The 20,025-nt window shown below is 40.2% G+C and overlaps 2 protein-coding genes across 2 annotated transcripts in view; one reads left to right on the top strand and one right to left on the bottom strand.

Moving 5' to 3' along the window:
- The window catches only part of C2CD3 (C2 domain containing 3 centriole elongation regulator), a 109,254-nt gene extending 90,617 nt beyond the window's left edge, over positions 1 to 18,637 (bottom strand). The window contains exons 1-6 of the mRNA XM_084893363.1: positions 18,347 to 18,637; positions 16,180 to 16,449; positions 12,887 to 13,044; positions 8,626 to 8,849; positions 6,695 to 6,942; positions 236 to 368 (exon numbers count right to left, since the gene is read on the bottom strand). Coding sequence (XP_084749489.1) covers positions 236 to 368; positions 6,695 to 6,942; positions 8,626 to 8,849; positions 12,887 to 13,044; positions 16,180 to 16,449; positions 18,347 to 18,401 — 1,088 coding nt within the window. The 5' untranslated portion in view covers positions 18,402 to 18,637. The remainder of the gene's footprint in view (positions 1 to 235; positions 369 to 6,694; positions 6,943 to 8,625; positions 8,850 to 12,886; positions 13,045 to 16,179; positions 16,450 to 18,346) is intronic.
- A 201-nt stretch (positions 18,638 to 18,838) lies between these two features.
- The window catches only part of PPME1 (protein phosphatase methylesterase 1), a 37,993-nt gene continuing 36,806 nt past the window's right edge, over positions 18,839 to 20,025 (top strand). Inside the window, exon 1 of the mRNA XM_084893417.1 lies at positions 18,839 to 19,131. Within this exon, the coding sequence (XP_084749543.1) occupies positions 19,031 to 19,131 (101 nt within the window). The 5' untranslated portion in view covers positions 18,839 to 19,030. The remainder of the gene's footprint in view (positions 19,132 to 20,025) is intronic.

Genomic DNA, 20,025 nt, shown 5'->3' with positions numbered 1-20,025 from the left:
ATAGGCATACTGGTCAGAGGAAGCAAAGGATTTAGTCATTTACATATTTTAGTAAGTGCCAGTGCTAGGTCTAGATTTTGATTATCTTAACTTCTAGTTTAGGTTTCTTTTCCATCACTTTAAGAATTGTTTGCTGAACACTTACAAAATTATTTAGTCCATAATTTGAAAAAAAAAAACATTAACAACTATCAAGAAATAAACTGTTGGGGTTCATGTTTATTTTACAGCTTACTGTGTTGATGCTCTAAGAAAGTCTTCCTTCATAGGAGGATGAACTTCGTCCAATAACATGCTAGTATCTGGGCTTGATTTCATTGCAGAAACCACCATGGCATTACGTAGTTTATTGCCTTGTTCCAACAGAGCTGAGGAGGACAAAAGTAGCACACACACAAAAAATCTAAAATTCAGCAGAAATACTTGTAATCTTTAGCATCTTTGTTTCTATCACGAGACTTATCACAGTGCACTGTAATGGCTTACTTGTTTGCCTTCCCCACTAGCTTGAGAATCCCTTGAGAACATTCATTTTACAACAAATATGAGAATTGCTTTAGATGGTGGTATTATAGTGAATGAAGTCTCTCTTCTGAAGAGACCTGACTTCTCTGTCATTATTGAGGTGCAGAGGATAAGTAATTTGCTTGTTATGCATGCTGTACATGTAGATATAGCCAGGACAACTCCCTACCTTCTGATTTTAACCGCTACACTACATGTGACCCCATTTTAGTTCTTAGACTTCTTTTTAAAAGCTTAGCACTAGTGGCATTATTGTAAGGAATACTGGGAAGTATTCTTTTCTTGAGTTTCCACAATTGTTTAGAGGGAATAATCCTAGACACCATTTATCTTGGTCTAGAGTTTTATAGCTCTATCAATAAAGATATGGTAAACAGGCTTTGAGGAAAAAAAAATACACAAGCTAACCAGATTTGTAAACATCTAATATTTATTAGTAAAAAGAATTTAAAATATAGCTTAGAAACTAAAAATACACACACACAAAGAAAAACAAAAATGCAAACACAAACCCCAAAATATTATGATCAATGTGTAATTTAGTGAAAATACAACTAAGCTTAAAAAAAAAAAAATCACTCATCAAGGTAGGCAGAATCCGAAGATGCCCTCTAACCCCAACCCCACCAAGATTCCCCAGCTCCTGTGTACACATACTTTCTCCCAATGATTCACACACTCATTGAGGCATTGCCCTGATGGGATTTTAGAGGTCATAATGATTCCAAGTCAGTTAACCTTAAGATAGGAAGGTGGGCCCAAACCTTCTAAAAACAATTTTCTTTAACTGTCTGCAAGATATGAAAGTCAAAGATTTGAAGCCTATGAAGGACTTAAAAGTATCACTGCCATCTTGAAGTCAGAAGGGACCATGTGGCAAAAAATGTAAGCAGTCTCTAGGAGCCAAGTGGCCCCTGGCTGACAGCCAGCAAGGAAATGGGACTTTAGTTGTACAACTGAAAGGAACAGAATTCTGCCAACAAGAATGACCTTGGAAGAATTTCCAGATGAGAACTTGTCTTAGCTGACACCTTGATTTTAGTCTCTGATACCCTATGCAGAAAACTAGCCATCCCTTGCTGGATTTCTGACCCACAGAACTGTTAGTTAATAAATGTGGGTGTTGTTTTAAGCCACTAAGTTTGTGGTAATTTGTTATGCAGCAGCAGGAAACTGCTAGACCCATCAATGCCGTACCCAAGAATACTAATTGTTAACATTTCAACATATTCCTTATATAGGCATACCTCATTTTATTACACTTCACTTTATTGTATTTCACAGATAAGGTGAGTTTTACAATTGAAGGTGTGTGGGAATCCTGTGCTAAGCAAGTCTATCAGTGGCATTTTTCCAATCACATTTGCTCACTTTGTGTCTTTGTCAGTATTTCAACTTTTTCATTACTATTTCTTGTGGTGATCTGTGACCAGCGAATTTCGACGTTACTATTATAATTGTTTTAGGGCACCATAAACCACATCCATATAAGATGGTAAGCTTAACCAATAAATGTGTATGCTCTCACAGCTCCATCTCCTGGTCGCTTCGATATCTCTCTCTTTTTAAGCCTACCCATTCCGAGGCAACAATATTGAAGTCAGGCCAATCAATAACCCTACAATGGCAAGTGTTCAAGTCAAAGGAAGAGTCAATTGATGCAAACTTCACTGTCTTATTTTTAAGAAAGTACCACAACCATCCCAACCCTTTCAGCAACCACCACCCTGATCAGTCAGTAAGCCATGAACATTGAGGCAACACCCTCCACCAGCAAAAAGATTATTAACTCACTGAAGGCTCAGATGATGGTTAGCATTTTTTAGCAATAAACCATTTTTTAATTAGGTGTACATTATTTTTTAATATAATGCTATATAGACTTAATAGCACACTTTAAATAGGCTACAGAATAGTGCAAAAAAACCCCAAAACACCTTTTATGCACTAGGAAACCAAAAATTTCATGTGGCTTGCCTTATTTCGATATTTGCTTTATTGTGGTCTAGAACTGAATCCAAATATTATCTCTGAGGTATGCCTGCCCTTTATATATACAAAATGGTACATATTATGTATACTGTTTTGTAATTGCTTTTTCACTTAACTATATGCATAACCTTTTTCTATGTAAATAATGGCTGCACAAATATTCTATTCGGAATTCATTTTAAGGTTGTTATTTTTGTTTGTTTGTTAATTTTCACCAGAGGATATTTTCCCCACTGATGGAAGGGCAGGGCAGGGCAGGGCAGGGCGAGAGACAGACAGAGACAGAGAGAAACATCAACTGGCTGCCTCCCAAATGCACACTAAGTGGTGATTGAAACCGCAACTAGGTATGGGCCCTGATCAGGAATTGAACCTGCAACCTTTTGGTGTATGTGACTGTGCTTCAACCAACCGAAGCACTTGATCAGGGCAGTATTTTTGTTTTAATTAAAAAATCTCATTAGGATTCAGTCAGAAAATGTATGTCTTATTTATTCAATGAGAAAAGTTAAAAAAAACAAAACACACAAACAGTCTGCTAGCATTGGAATTTGGCTAAAGAAGCTTGCTATGTGAGAGGAAACCTTTTACCTTTAGTTTCTAGTTTGTACTTGGCTTTATTTGATGTAGTTAAAAGTCTTTTTTTTTCTCAATCCTTACCCAAGGATATGAGAGAGAGAGAGAAAGAAGAGAGAAGAGAGAAGAAAGACGAGAGAATAGAGAAGAAAGAAGAGAGAAGAGAGAAGAGGGAGATCTTGCCTGCCTTCCACATGTACCCTGATGGGGGATTGAACCCATAACCCAGGCATATGCCCTGACCAGGAATCAAACTGGCAACCTTTTGGTGCACATGATGATGCTCAATCAACTGAGCCCTCCAACAGGGCTACAAGTTCTTTACTGAGGTGGGTCCACTCAATAAATGCTTTATGAATAAAGTAGTTAATGATAAGCAGTGCCAATAAATTTTATTTGATTTCAGGGCATGTAGAAAAATAATTTTTCTACTGAGACCCAAAGTATTTCTAGAGAGATAAAATAGCCTTGGTACTTTATGATCTAACCATACTTAACTATGTTCAAGTCTTTAATCAGAATAGTTACTTTGTGCTCTCAAAGCTATAGGTATTTAATTCCATCAAAGAATTTATCATGAGGTACTATAATTTTCTATCTCACCCCATCAACTTCTAGACTAGGGATTGGTTCTTGTTTGTCTTTGTTTCCTTGGTGTCTGGTACAATACCTGATTTATATCAGGTACTTGATAAAATGTTTTAATAAATATTTCCATTGTTATATGTATCATACATATTATACTGTTTCTGCTTTAGACTCTGATGCCTTTGCTAGGCTAAATTTCTTAAGGTCAAGGCCTGTATCTTATTTATTATTCCAACCGCAATACTCAAAACAGTGATTGACACTAAATAGGCACTCAAAAGATATTTTCCAAAAGCAAGGTTTTAAAAGAAATGAATATTAAGGAGGAAAAGTAGGAAAACTCTGAGCACAGGTAGTCCATTTACTGGCCCTCCAACTGGCTTCATTATTGAAATAGCCATTTTTAGAAAAGCTCCTCTAAAGGCTAAGGCATGGGAATAGAAAAATCTTATCTCCCATCTCCAGAGGAAGGTGGTACTTTCACTATAAAAGCTGTCATTTCCTGAACACAAGGGAAGGGCACTCAAGCGAGTCAGGACAAATGTACCCCTGTGTACTTCCTACGTGCTGAAAACAGCTCCTGTCAAACACAGGGATATTATAAAGCTTCTGGTTTTTGTTCCAACTCCTTGCCATCTATTCTAAATCCCCAACTCTTAGAAGCTGGATGTATAGTTAGTTTTATAAATACTAGCTGGTTGACTAATTCAGCTCTGTACCTCCTTTCCCGGTATGATGTCAGTACAATGAAGAAGACCAGGAAGATAATTAGGTTTATGCATTTGTTATATCTCTCCAATAACCTCAGATCTAGATCCACTTAATCTTAGTCCTCCATAATCTTGTGTTTGAAAGGGACCCTTAAAGATGATGTCTGCCTACTTGATGGTTTAATCTAATCTGTAATAGTTCCATTTCCAGGGATAGAGAATTCACTACACCTTGAAGCTGTCCTTACTAATTTTACACAGTGTAAAAATTACTAATTTACACTGGATCACAATCTGTCTTGGTTTATCTTTAAACCCACTGATCCTTATAACTCTTACGGCTGCACATGGCAGACCATGGGTTGTAAGTGGCATATTCCGTTTGGCTTGAACACTGGCCAGCAGTTTTGATTAAAAAAAAAAAAAAAAAAAAAAAGGGCAGGCAGGCCTAGGTTAACTACCTTATTTATAGTAGCGTAAGGCAGATGACCTTGCCTTGGAGTCTTCTAAGACAATGAACCAGAGCTGAGGAACAGCTGCCCTCTTTGACCCGGCAGGACCTCCCTAACTCTAATCCTGTGTCTTCATTTAAAAATGGAGAAAAGATCTTTTGGTTTGGCTCAGTGGATAGAGCATCGACCTAGGTTCAATTCCGATCAAGGGCAGGTACCTTGGTTGCGGACACATCCCCAGTACAGGGTGTGCAGGAGGCAGCTGATTGATGTTTCTCTCTCATCGATGTTTCTAACTCTCCCTTCCTCTCTGTAAAAAAACCAATAAAATATATTTTTAAAAATGGAGATAGAAGTCCCTACTTCACTTGGTTTTAAAAAAATTATGTGTATAAGGCACTTGTACACATAATTTTTTTAAAACCAAGTGAAATATGGACTTGCACAGTAGCTAGCATATGATACTAGCTCAATAAATGGTAACTGCTTTCTCAAGGCTAAATATCTCTCAGTGATCCCTTCACCAGCCTACTTACTCTTTTTTTTTAAATTTAAATTCTTTATTGTTTAAAGCATTACATAAGTTTCTTCTCTCCCCTCTACCCCCCTCATTGACCTACTTACTCTTATAGAAGGAACCATCTTTAGAGCTTTACTCTGTTACTTTCTGAATGAGGACTACCTTTGTCAGACTATGTAAAACTAATACTCCCTCTCCCACCTGACTTGCTTCATATTTTCCCCTTGTTATTATTACCACCTAACATTGTGTACTTATTTATCTAGTTTATCATTGGTCTTCCCATCTAGAATATAAGATCCATAAGGCAGGAGTTTGTGTTTTTTAATTTAAATTTCCGTAACCTTGACACCTATGAGAATGTGAGACATTGAACAGGTGCTGAAAAATAACTGCTTAATGAGCGGACAGATATCTTTCTCAAAATCTGGTGTTCAGGTCTACACAAAATATTCTAGGTATAAGCTGACAACTGTTAAGTACGGTGGGACCATTTTCTTTCTTATTAGTATAGCCTAGGTTGCATTAAAGACTAAAATTAATAGATTATAATCAGAGTATATTTTTAAAATAGGGGAGCAAAGAGATTTCAATTTTACAAATATAAACAAAATTTCTTCACTAATAAAAGACCCTTACTAATGTAAATCATGTACCCAAATAGTTATTTCAAAGACTTTTCTGCTAACGCTGCAGACTTTCTACTTTGGAAATTTTACTTGTGAGGATGGAAACAAATTCCTGTCATGCTCTCAATGTCACAGAGATATATAATGGACCATAACAGTGTAATGTAAGTTACCTCCCTAACTTGAGATAATCTGATCCAGTTCCTATTTGCTTTTTTATTTCGGTCTAAGCCCTTACATAGATAAAGTGACTCATTTCTACATCTGTTTGCCTGCAAGTCATATTTATTTCCCAGGCTTAAAATCAGCAGTTGCTGTGCACTGAATGTTCCCCTCTGAGATGTTTTCAGAGCGTGAAACAGACTTAATACTAGCCTCTGCACAGTCATACAAGTAAATGCTGGTGTTGAGACAAAACCTTATTTGCCTTGAATTACTTCAGAACAAATAAGAACTAATATTTTTCTATGATAAAGGATTTCCCCCATCACCAGGTTTCTTTCCTAAACCTACAATTATAAGCATTTAGTATTTAGAAGTAACTAATGGCTTAATGGATCTGCCTTTAAATGGTGAGAAATTCTGGTTCTTTTATTTGGCCATTTAGTTCAAATAGAAGTTTTGGTTCTCTTTGTAGGCTGGCTAACAAGCAGCGTAATCCCAATAAATATAGTTTAGTCTGAGTTCACAACATGTACATACCCGAAAGAAGGTCCTTGGTAGGGGGATTGTTTGAAGAAAGAATGCATGAGTCACTGTGACTCTTGGCAACTGTCTTAATTTGAGGCTGCAATTCAGAACTGTTGAGAAGAGACATCTGTTTCTGTGGGGCTTTGCCTTTCAGAGCCATAGACTCTACACTCTGCCCTGAATTAAGATGGTGCTGTAGTCCAAAAAAAGAGTCCTTTATTCTATCAGAGTTCTCTGCAAAGTACAAGTGGTCCTTTCCCCTGTTTTAAAATAAAAAACATCAGCAGTTTCTTATCCATATGGTAACATTCCACTTTGTCAGAGACAGAAAGTGATTCTAGCAGTGCAGCTTAGATTTTGTAATCTGCTTTTCATGTCCCAAATGAAATAAGTAATAGATGCTTTGCCTATTACTGTGTGGTTGTGGTTAAAGTGTTAGGACTGACACAGCAAATGCTTCATTATTATTTAAAATAAAAAGCTATTCCTTTTACTCTATTCTGTTTCACAAAATACTGCCTTTCCCTCTTTCCTCATGGGCATCTATCATGTCATCTGTATATGACTTAGTCATACTTATTTACCTGGATGTTGGCCTCCCCACTAGACTGTAAGCCAACCTCAAAAACAGGAATTGTGTCTTATTATTTTATTTTTCAATGCCAATTGTCTTTTAATATTTTATATTAGTTTCAGATGTACAGTACAGTGATTAAACATTATATAACTTACAAAGTGATCCCCTCCAATAACTTTAGTACCCACCTGGCATCATGTTATTCTATCTAATAAAAGAGTAATATGCAAATTAACCATCACCCCTTGACAACCACCAGCCACTCAGAGTAAATATGCAAATTAATTCCAATCAAGATGACTACGGCCACAGAGAGCAGGAGGGAGGCTTGGGTTTCTTTGGAAATGGAGGAAGCCAAGCTTTCCACACACCCTGGCCGGCTCAAGCCTCTACTCAAGGGTACAAAGTTTCAATTATAGGAGGTAAATAAATTCCAACAGAAATGGCTGCCGCCATGGAGCAAGCAGGAGGCTCCAGGCTACAAAGTTTCAATTTGTAGAAGATATATAAACCCCAGATACCAGGGCCTCTGTTTGGGTTGCCAGGTGTGTGTGTGTGTGTGTGTGTGTGTGTGTGTGTGTGTGGTCAGCCTGCAAACCACCACAGGCCCCTCACCCAGGTCGCCCCACACCCTAGGGGAACCCCCACCCTGATCCAGGACACCCTTCAGGGCAAACCAGCTGAAATCCACCCAGGCACCATGCCTCTATCCTATCTAATAAAAGAGTAATATGCAGATTGACCATCACTCCAACACACAAGATGGCTGCCCCCATGTGGACACAAGATGGCCACCACAAGATGGCCAGCAGGAGAGCAGAGTTGAGAGGGACCAGGCCTCCAAGGGAGGGCAGTTGGGGGCAATCAGCCCTGCAGGGGAGGGCAGTTAGGGGTGACCAGGCTGGCAGAGGAGGGAAATTGGGGGCAAACAGGCTAGCAGGGGAACAGTTAGACATCAATCATGCTGGCATGGAGTGGTTAGGGGGTGATCAGGAAGGCAGGCAGGTGAGCAGTTGGGAGCCAGCAGTCCTGGACTGTGAGAGGGATGTCCCATTGCCTGTGGGACATCCCTCGAGGGGTCCCAGATTGGAGAGGATGCAGGCTGGGTTAAGAGACACCCGCCCCCCCCCCCCCCCCGGGGCACAAATTTTGTGCACCAGGCCTTATTACTGACTATACTTCCTATATTGTATTTTACAACCCCATGATGGTTTTGTATGTCTTATTAATTCCTATGCCCAGTAGTCACTATTTGCTAAATGAGAGAGGAAAGACTACCTTTACTCTTTTACCCAATCACAAAATGAAAGAAATTAAGAGTGCAGTGGGAATTAGCTGACAGACTGGTATTAGGTGTGGTAATTACCTTGGAGTGGTTGATCTACTACTATTGGCTGTTAATTCTTTTCCATTAATTTTGGTGGTAGATGTCCTACGAGGTCTTGATGGAACCAGAAACTGGGTATTGCTGGGTTCAGTATATTCTCTGAATCCCTCCTCAGATAAAAGTATACTTTCTGTCACATCAGTGGTAAGAAGAGGGTTGTAGCTGTCATAAGTTTCTGACAGAGGCTCCAGGGCAAGTGAGACCTGAAAGAGACATGTAATATACGAGAACTTGTCTTTAGTATTTACTAATTTTGAGACTCTTTGCTTACTATAAATTAACGTCCCCTATTCCTCATAGGACCAAGTTAAAATCCCTGCCTACCTCAGAAGCCTCATCTTCACTGTTCTTTCCTCCTCCAATCCTCTCTTGTTGGTATACCATTACTTAGGATTCTCTAAATGTACCTTATATTCATTCCCTTATGCCTCTGTATATGGCATTTCATCAGTATTACTTTTTCTGTGTAAACTTCTTTGTATCCAAGAAGAGATGTCATAGCCACTCCCTTCTTCATGTTTCTGCTTACTCTGTATCAATCAATGTAACCACCACTTATTGAACACTTTACTACAGGCCAGAAGCTGTGCTGAGTTCCTTTCACAGAAAAGCTCATATAACACTGTCAGAAAAGTATATTACCCTAATTAGAAGATTACAAAGGACCAAGAGAGGCTTAGAGGTAATATTTGTAACTTGTAGCTTATTTTTCATCCCTATTATATTATGAAATTCTTGAAGGCATGGACTTTCATATTCTTTTTCTGTGGACTAATTAGCATAGTACACAGTGTACAAGTCTATTATGCCTAATGACTAATAAACTGAACAATACAAGAGTGACATTATCTCCCATGTCGTCATTGTTAGTTATTTGAGAAAAATAAGGCCCTTGCTCTATGCTGGGAATAAGGCAGGGTGAGGAGGGAGAAACACTTAGACAAAAATTAATCACTTGAAATTCCCTTTATCATCTCTTTCTTGTGAGTTCAGGTTCCCCATTAAAAGGTTCTCCAGTCATCTAAAAAGCCTAATGGAGAAAAGCCTAATGAGAAATAGAAAATAAAATAGATTCTAGAGCACAACTCTACACAAGAAAGTTGAATATACTCCAAAAGCAAAGAATAGCTGTATTGAAAATTTAGTTATAATACAATAACAAAAAAAGCAGCAGGAATTATTTAAGCAGCCAAAGAGAATCAAACAAAAATGAAAGATTGCAGTTAGATGCTTGAAGATGTCTCTGGGAAGGTCAATGAAATAATCTGTGCAGAGAAACTGCTAAGGCACAGACTCAATAAAACATACTTGGGTCTTAATGAGAATTTTGTTCATGAACCAAATAACACAGTCTTTTAAATCTATTATTATCAAGGTTTTCTACAAAGACAATAGACAGGAATGCAGTGGGACAAATACTCTGTGCTCATTGTAATAGCATCACATAAAATTCTGGCTGCCCAAATGTGAATGTCAGCAAGCATTCCCTTGCAATTCACTTGCTAAAAGACCGAAAATGTATTCTAGAAACAAAGGAGACACTGAGAATAATTATTGTTCCCGGGCCTTAACATTGACCTGCTGGCTGGCCCATCACTGAGTTTTGCTTTTTCCCTAAGCCAGATTTCTTTTTTTTGAAGGTTTTAAACTACAAATTCAATTTCTTTAATAGTTTAGAGGTCTATGCAAGTTATGTATTTCATCTTGAGTGATTTCTGGTAGTGTGGTTTTCAAAGAATTGATCTATTTTATTTAAACTGTCAAATTTATAGAATTGTTTGTAATATTGCCACAATGTCTCTGTGTTATGTAGGTTGCTATCTTTCTTACAGTAGAATCAAGAGGAAAGTTAAATATTTCTTATACTAGTATTCATAAAAGAGAGAACTATTTTCAAAAGAAATGGAAGGCATTTTCTTATGGAATAGAATATTCCATGATGAAATAAAGCAAAAAAAAAAATGAGACTATCAAAAGTTAGCATTTATGAAGCAAATTACAGAGGCATAATCAGTATGTAGAAAAGATGCATGATGAAAATGGAATAAACAGAAATGTATTGAAATTTAAGCAGGATTTATTTTTTAAAAGCTAATAAGTGGTATTCATGACACAAAATCTATACTACTAAAAGGATAATATGCTAATTAGACTGGGAGACCTTCCAGACATCCTTCTGGACAAAGCCATGGTGGCGGGGCTGGGGCAGAGGCAGTTAGGGGCGATCAGGCCAGGAGGGAAGGGCTGTTGGGGGTGATCAGGCCAGCGGAGATTGGGGGGAGAGGCTGTTGGGGTTGAGCAGGATGGCAGATGGGGCAAGCAGGCTGGCAGTGGGGGGCAGTTGGTGTCGAGCAGACCGGAATGTTGAATAAAAAGACTAGCCTGGCTGGTGTGATTTAGTGGTTGAGCATAGACCTATAAACCATGAGGTCATTGTTTGATTCCTGTCAGGCACAGGCACAGGTTTGAGGTTCAGTCCCCAGTGGGAGTGGTACAGGAGGCAGCCAATCAATGATTCTCTTTCATCATTGATTTTTCTGTCTCTCTCTTCCTCTATGAAATAAATAAATAAATAAATATATAATTTTTCAAGTTTTTATCTTAATAACTAGTGGCCCAGTGCATGAAATTTGTGCATTGGGCAAGGAGTGTCCCTCAGCCCAGCCTGCACCCTCTCCAATCTGGGACCCTTGTGGGATGGGGCCTAAACTGGCAGTCAGACATCCCTCTCACAATCTGGGACCGCTGGCTCCTAACCACTCACCTACCTGCCTGCCTGATCACCCCTAACCACTCTGCCTGTCAGCCTGCTCGCCCCCAAATGCCCCCCCTTACCAGCCTGATTGCCCCCAACTCGCCCCTCTTGCCAGTCTGCTCGCTCCCAACTGCCCCCCATGCCGGTCTGATTGACCCCAACTCCTCCCTCCCATCTCCCCTCCTCCCCCCCACTGGCCTGATTGCCCAATTTACTCCCTTTGGCCTGCTCGTCCCCATCTGCTCTCCCATTCTGGCCTTCTCGACACCAACTGCTCCCCACTGCCGGCCTACTTGCCCCATCTGCCATCTCCAAATTTTACAAGGAACTCATACAATTTAACAAAAGATAAACAGTCTAATAAAAAAAATGGCAAAGAACCTAAATAGACACTTTTCAAAAAAGGACATACAGAAGACCAAGAGACATATGAAATCATGCTCAAAGTCACTAATCATCTAAGAGATGCAAATCAAAACGACAATGAGGTACCATCTTACACCTGTCAGAATGGCCCTCATCAACAAATCAGCAAACAAGTATTGGTGAGGATGTGGAGAAAAAGGAACCCTTGTGCACTGCTGGTGGGAATGCAGACTGGTGCAGCCACTGTGGAAAACAGTATGGAGTTTCCTCAAAACATTAAAAATGGAACTCCCATTTGACTCAGTAATTCCACTTCTGGAATATATCCTAAGACATCAGAAACATCAGTCAGAAAGGATATATGCACCCCTATGTTCACAGCAGCACAATTTATAATAGCTATGATTTGGAAACAGCATAAATGCCCACCAACAAATGAGTAGATTAAAAAAATGGTATATCTATACAATGGAATACTACGCTCCTGTAGTATTCCATTTGCAACAGCATGGATGGAACTGGAGAGCATTATGCTAAGCGTAATAAGCCAGTTGGAGAAAGATAAATATCACACAATCTCACTCATTTGTGGAATATAATGAACAACATAAACTGATGAACAAAAACAGAGCCAGAGTTATAGAAGTATTAAACAGACCATCCAATCTAAGAGGGAAGATGGGGTGAGTGGGAGGGGGGTTAAGAGATCGACTAAAGGACTTGATGCATGCATATGAGCATAACCAATGGACATAGCCAGTAGCGGGGTGATGGCATGTGCTAGGGGGTGGTAGCAGCTGGGGAGAGGTCATTGGGGGAAAAAGGAGACTTGCGTAATACTTTAAACAATAAAAATAAAGAATTTTAAAAAAATATTAGTGAATTTGAATATCTCCCAATAGGAAAAAATATCAAGCATTTGTGAAGTCACTAAGAGGATCTGAATAAGTGGGAAACAAAGGTATGTTATATACCTTTGGGTAAAAATATGAACAAAAGCATTAACTGGGAATTAACATGTGATATGGGAGTCATGTACCTATCTATCCTACAAACAGACTCAACTACTTGTGCCCCTAATTGTTTATTCTATGCAACAAAGAATTAAAGTATCTTTACCTGGAGTTCTCCAAGTTTCTTAGATGTTGGTGAAACAATGCTGAAAAATCCATTGATGTGATGGGTTGGAGAAAGCTTGGCTAATCCACTGATCTGAACTCTACCAATTGGAAGATGATCAAGTCTGGTGATCACTTCCAGCACCAGGACAGCCATATCTAATCAGAAACAATCATAATATAAATACTTGCATTTACTTTTATTTTTTGAAGTGAACAAAGGTAGACATTAGAAAAAAAAATTTTTTACATTAAAAATTTATTTTCAAATAAACAATGCACTTACTATATCATTCTGGGGTAGGAGGGATAGTGAACCCATGATTAACAGAACAAAGTTTTAGAGAAGAACAATGACAAAATATCTTGCATGTAGAAAAAAGAATTGCATTGAACAAAAACATTTAGCATATCAAGTATCTGATTTTAAAATTTCCTTAACAAGAGTATTTTTAACTTATTTGGCAAGAACTTAGGCTTAGCTTTTGAAATATAAAAAGCAGTAACTCTTAATTCTTTTATTCTCACCATTTCTAATTTTGAACTAGACAAAGGGCTTCTCTTACATAAATTCAAATGCTAGTCCCTGCCTCCCAGGAGTATCTAATTGCTTACTCCTTGATTGTATCTGGAGTACTGAAATACTAAGAGCATTTGGAACTAATAGGAATGAAAATAAACTCCTTAACTGTATTCTTCAATTAGTTGCTCAAACTTAATACCTTCATGGTCATAATTTACAGCAGAAGAAATATAATGCATTCATTTGGAATCTAAGATTCTTTCAGGACAGTATAACTTCTGAATATTTGCTTACCAAAGTTGAGAAAATGATTCATTTTCACTATAGATTCAATACTGTAGTGAAAAGAGCATAGGGGCTATAATTAGAAGACCTGTGACTGTTGTCATAGTGCCAATATAAAAAAACTACTTCTGTGTAAGCCAGTTATCTGTAAAACAGGCATCATACTACAGCATGACTATATGAGAGTGGTACTGCAAGTAAAACATAGCACAGGGGCCTCTCACATGGTAGAGCCTTAATGACTGTTATAGGTCTTTAAGCAAATTACCTATCCTATCACATACCCTGTCTTATCTTCCTATGGAAGCTATCTGCAAGTCATGAGCTAATAAATGTAAAAGTGCTTTGAAGACTATAAAATGATGTACAGATGCAGAATAAGGGAACTGTACAAACATTTTTTGGTTATTTACTAACACATTATATTTTTATAAGACTCACACACACTCATATGTGCCAGGTACTGGAACAATAATGGCATAAAATTTTTTTGTTTAATTTTCACAAATATTTCTGCTAGGTAAGTGCTATTGTATTATCCCCACCCACACTAAGAGAAATATGCAAATTGTCCATAACTCCATGGAGTTCACTGGCTAATCAGGACTGAGTATGCAAATTAACACAACAAAGACGGTAGGATAATTTGCATACACTGGCCTGGAGCAGAGGGAGGGGCAGGACGCCTGCTATGAGGGAAGGGTAGGGGGCAGAGGGAGCTATAGGAGCTGTGCTCTAGCCAGAGCAGAGAATATTGAAGGCTCCAGCTAGAGTGAAGTCCTGGGTCCTGGAGGAAAACGAGTGCCAGCAGCCAGGGGAAGGAAGGCCTACTGCACAGATCTTCTTAATAACACTTATCACTTTCTACCTTCTGTTATAACTAAACTCTGTGAATTTAGTTAGAATTAGCTACTATTGTGATTAAACTTTTATTCACATTTGTAACCCCATAGTGCCTAGCACAATGTGTATAGCACATGCTAAATATCCAATATATATTTTTTGAATTACTGAATTTTTTTTGTTCTTTACATTTGATGTTTTCAAAATGTTTTCTTGATAGAATGTAAGCTTCATAAGGCCAGGTTAATCTTTAATTCACTTTTGGTTCTCCAGTATTCTTTAGCTCAACAATTTTACATGATAAATGCTTGATTTTTACTGACTTAAACTGGATTGATTTGATAAGTAACCTCACAACCCAAAAATGTGACCTAAATATTGAAAAATAATACAGAACAATTTAGAATATTTTCCTTAAAAAAAAAAAAAAAAAGGAAGAAATTTGGGCTTTGGATACTTATAGAGGGATCCTTCCCTTTATAACAGGGGTCTTCAAACTACGGCCCGCGGGCCACATGCGGCCCGCAGAGGAGTCTGATCTGGCCCGCCAGGTTTTTTGGGCAGTGAGCGCAGCCGAGGTGTTACAGTAGGAATTAGTAGTTCCTATAGTCCGGCCCTCCAGCTCTCTAAGGGACCGTGATCTGGCCCCCACTTTAAAAAGTTTGAGGACCCCTGCTTTATAAAAACCTATAGCACTAATTCACTAAACCATTCATTTGGCATTTAGCATGTATTACCTTGTAATGTTAGTAAATTTCATGTCTATATCTTTTTTCTTTGAGCATAATTTAAGTCCCAAAGCAAAGACTATAATTATTAAAGAACTATGATTTGGTAAAAAGTTTTGTTGTCAGACAGAAGTGGGTTCAAATCTTAGTTTTGCCATCATCAACTATATAACCTTAGAGAGTACTGATTTAATCTCTGAACTCAGTTTCATCGTCATTAAAACAGATAAAACATCCACCTTGAAGGGTCATTAAGAATTAGAAATAACATGCCGAAACCGGTTTGGCTCAGTGGATAGAGCGTCGGCCCGCAGAGTCAAGGGTGGCAGGTTCAATTCCGGTCAAGGGCATGTGCCTTGGTTTGGGCACATCCTCAGTAGGGGGTGTGCAGGAGGCAGCTGATCGATGTTTCTCTCTTATCGATGTTTCTAATTCTCTTATCTCTCTCCCATCCTCTCTGTAAAAAAATCAATAAAATACGTTCTTTTAAAAGAATTAGAAATAACATGAATCAGCCGAAACCTGTTTGGCTCAGCGGTAGAGAGTTGGTCTTCGGACTGAAGGGTCCCGGGTTCGATTCCGGTCAGGGGCATGTACGTTGTTTGCAGGCACATCTCCGGTCGGGGGTGTGCAGGAGGCAGCTGGTCGATGTTTCTCTCTCGATGACGTTTCTGGCTCTCTATCTCTCTCCCTTCCTCTCTGTAAAAAATCAGTAAAATATTAAAAAAAAAAAAAAAAAAAGAAATAACATGAATCAATTGCTAGTGCATAGTATACTCTCAATAACGATGGCCATTATACTACTTCTTTGAGTCCTCAACAATTAACAATGCCATAGATACTAGGTACATAGTAACACCTATTGCTAACAACATTACTACATGCTTATTAGGATGATAGGTGAAAAAAGCATACCTGTTAGGTAAGAGGTAAATTGCTTTGGACCACAGCGAATAGCATAACGTGTAGTTGTTCTCACAGCTTTTGGTTCGGTCTGCAATGTGTCTGTGGGACAAAAGAGGGTTCCATCTGATGTTTCTCCCCACCATCTCACTCGGACAAGTACACAAGAGGGAGGCTTTGCAATCTTCCATACGACTTTATTAACAGTAAGTTTCAGAAAGCAGCGTAGCTGGCCTTCAACTAGAGGTGGCAGGCTGGTAGATGGAGGGATGTCACTCAAACCTGTGGAGGAATTCAAGAATAACAAGTCAAAATTTACACTAAATACAGAAAATATATAATCTGCTTTTTGAATAAAAATACACAAAACAAGAGAGCAGGCTTATCCTATCTATCCTAATAAAGGAGCGGTAACTAACAAACCATACCATAGAATAACCTATTTGGGTCCCTTAAGTCATCCTGATCACAATTTAGTATTTAGGGTTTGGTTCAGGTTATTATAAGTAAAGAACATTCTAAGTTAAGACATGCAAATCTCAGTAATTGAAAATTTTCTTCCAAGTACTGTTGATTTGATTAATGCAAAGTCCACCATTCTTAATAAAGCCACCTTAAATTGTCTGTTTTTACTTTCCTGCCAATGAATACAGAGGTTAATACATACAGAAGTTATCTTCAGATTCTACACTATTTTTTTGGCACAAAGTTGGGTTTGTAATATTTACTGGCTTTCAGACAAATCACAAAAAGTAAATGAGGCAATTAATCACAGCTTTCTATAAAACTTTCCTTTAATGTTTCGAACCAAGGCTCAGATTTAAGAAACCATTCCTACATTACACACACTTTTATATTCCTCTGACTTCTCCCTTGAGGAGTGGTTAGGCCTCACAAGAAAATACACTGACACCTCTCAGATGAGATATCTATATATACACCTCTTTGGATTTCTGAAATGAACACCTTCTCTGTTCTCTATAGAAAAGAAAAAAAAAATCCACCATAATCTTTATGCATAACTTATTTCAATACAAAAGTTATACACAGGTGTATAGAAGAGAATTACTATGTATATATTATAGCGTGTAGGGCAATCTTAAGCTATTCCTATTTTGATTTTCCTATCAACCAAATAACCCTGACTGTTTTGACATAGGGAGCAGCAAAAGTGACCACTTCCATGTTTCATCACTCCTGGGAGGAAAGGCACCGCCTCAAAACTGTTTAAATATCTTTACACAGTTGGTAAGATTCATTTCCAGGCTGCAGCTTCAGTCCTCACCCCTAGTGTATTATCGCTATTTCCATTAATTCTCTTTGTGTGTCTCTTGGGAGTGCACTAATCTGATGATAACCTCTGGCTACCTACACACTCTTCTGTCATCTCAGATCCTTCAGAGCCTCATGCCCTCATCCCCACTTCCACCCTATCTACCACAGGGTGTCACTCCCCACTCCTTCCTCTCTCTCCACAACTTCCCCCACTCCTGTCTGAAGCCCCTCATGCTTCACTCATTCAACTAATATTTACCGAGTCCTACTTTGTGCTACTTCTTGAGGATTCAGTAAGGTATAAAGCAATGACCCTTGCCTATTAGGATTACTGACATACGCCCCTCTCCAAATTATGTTTCTTCTGTCCTAGATGGACCTCCAAAGGTGTATCCTCACATATGTTTAACTTGGTTATTAACCCACCCCCCAACCCCCCAAGTCATGGGGATGCGATGTATACCGTGGTGACTGTAGTTAACAGTGTGTCATATATTTGAAAGGTGCTGGAGACTAACATAATGTTGTGTCAATGATACCTCAATTTCTAAGAAGTAAAAGAAAGAAAACAATCTGTAGACTGTAGAAGCGTCCTCCCTGTATACCCTTTAGCTCTCACTTGGCTCCATTTATTTGTCCAGTTTGCCGTACCCACCCCACTCCAGCCCCTATTTCCTTTCCATTTGTTGGAGAGCCAAATGCCCTCTTTTTAAACCCGATTCCCTGGTTATTCTTCCTCCTCGGCCCTCCCCCCACCCCCTTTTTTTACAGGCAGGTGTGTGTATGTGTGTGTGTGTGTGTGTGTGTATGTGGGGGGGGGGGGGGTCTCCCTAGAACACCTTACACCCTGCTTCCCTATCTCTACCCTATCACGCTTTCCTTAACCTTTGGTCGCTCAGGTTACCTCCTTTCTTGCGGCTTCGGCCGCCCCCAGGCCCCTGGCCTTTCCGTTGTTTCATGACGAGGCCGAACTTCTCTTCACCAACTCAACTCCGGCCCCAGCCCCTAAGCCGCCGCCGCCTCCCGCCATCCCTTCCCTCCGCGCCTGCGTTCCCCGGCAACGGCGGCGCCGCTGGGCAGCCTGGGAGGCACGGAGAAGCGGCTTTTCCTCCAACAGCCTGGGAGGCGGTGAGGAGGGAAGGCGCCAAGGCTCCTTCCCGCCAATAGACTGCAACACCCACGATGCTTTGCTACGCTACCTCTGCGGGGTTGGGCGCCGTCGCCTCCAGCTGCGCAGGCGCAAAGGGAGACCTCCTTTGAGGACTCCATTGCCCAGAGTGCATTGCCACCAGGGGCCCTTCTTCTTCCGGCGAGGTCCAGTGGAGTTCTCCGCTGAGGGGCCTGAAGGGCCTGCAGACTCCGTTACCCAGCGTCCTTTGCGAAGTTTCCTGTTGCGCACTTCCGTTGAAACCGCCTGAAGAGAGTGGGTGGAGTTTTACGGCGCCGGTGGTCGGTGGGAGGTTCTGCGGCTGGTTGGGTGCTGTCCAAAGGCGACTGGGGAGCGGCGAAAGGGGCGAGCTGTGACCGGTTGGGCCGCACTCAGCCTGGGACTAAGCTTTGGCTCCTGTGTGACTGCGGCCTCCCCTTCATGTCCGCCCTCGAGAAGAGCATGCACCTCGGCCGCCTGCCCTCTCGCCCCCCTCTGCCCGGTAACGGAGGCAATCAGAGCGGAGCCAAGATGCGAATGGGGTACGTAACCCCGACCCCTTCTTCTCAGAGGCCAGGCGTTGGCCGTGGGAGAATGGTGTCTCTGCGCGTTTGGAGCTGCACCGCTAGGGGAGGCCGAGGAGAGGAGAGAATGGTGGCGGCGGCGGCGGCCTGGAGACCTTTAGGTGGAGTAGAAGCCAGGTTTGGGCTCTACGGGCGGCGTCAAGTTGATGGAAATCGGAGGACAGATAGTATTGAGGGGAGAAAGGAATAAGGCAAAGAGACTTATTAGGAAGCACCTACAGAAGAAGGGATGGAGGAGGTTTGGAAAAAGGGAGTCCAGCGATGATAGAGGTGGGTTTTGAAGCTGACAGGGAGGGTTGAGGGAAATGGGGAATGACTGAGAGAAAAGTTGGGAATTTCTCTCAGGGGAAGCAACTTGGGAAAGATGGAGGAGGAGGAGAAAGACTGTGAGAGCTAAATATTAGAAAAGCTGTGAGAACTGGAGAACATCTGAAGCAGAATCAGATAAAGAAATGAACGAGGGAGCAGGTAGGTTCTGGAGAGAGTTCTTCAAGGTGTAAGAGGCAGATTCAGGGAGTTAGGAGAAACGGGAAAGCTGGGGGGATAGGCCTAAGGAAAGATGGATAACATAGCCAAGAAGACTGGTTAGGGCAATAGGAATGCGATGAGAATTGAGGGTAGAGAATAAGGGGAGGGGTGGTGAGGGAGAGGACTGAGGAGGTTAGAGAAGCGACCATGGGCTCTAGAAATTGAGAAATGACTAGGAACAGGGTTTCGTGAATGGGAAGCTTCAAAAGGAAGATTCGGGCAACTAATTTTTGCCTGGCAAATAGGTCTGATGGAAGCCATGTACTGGTTTGATAAAAACAGAGTTAATGAAGCATTGAAAGTAGCTACTTACAATGTTTCAGG

The sequence above is a fragment of the Pipistrellus hanaki genome, assembly GCF_964339955.1.
Source record: "Pipistrellus hanaki genome assembly, chromosome: 9".
Lineage (NCBI taxonomy): Eukaryota > Metazoa > Chordata > Mammalia > Chiroptera > Vespertilionidae > Pipistrellus > Pipistrellus hanaki.
This window is presented reverse-complemented; position numbering and strand designations above follow the sequence as displayed.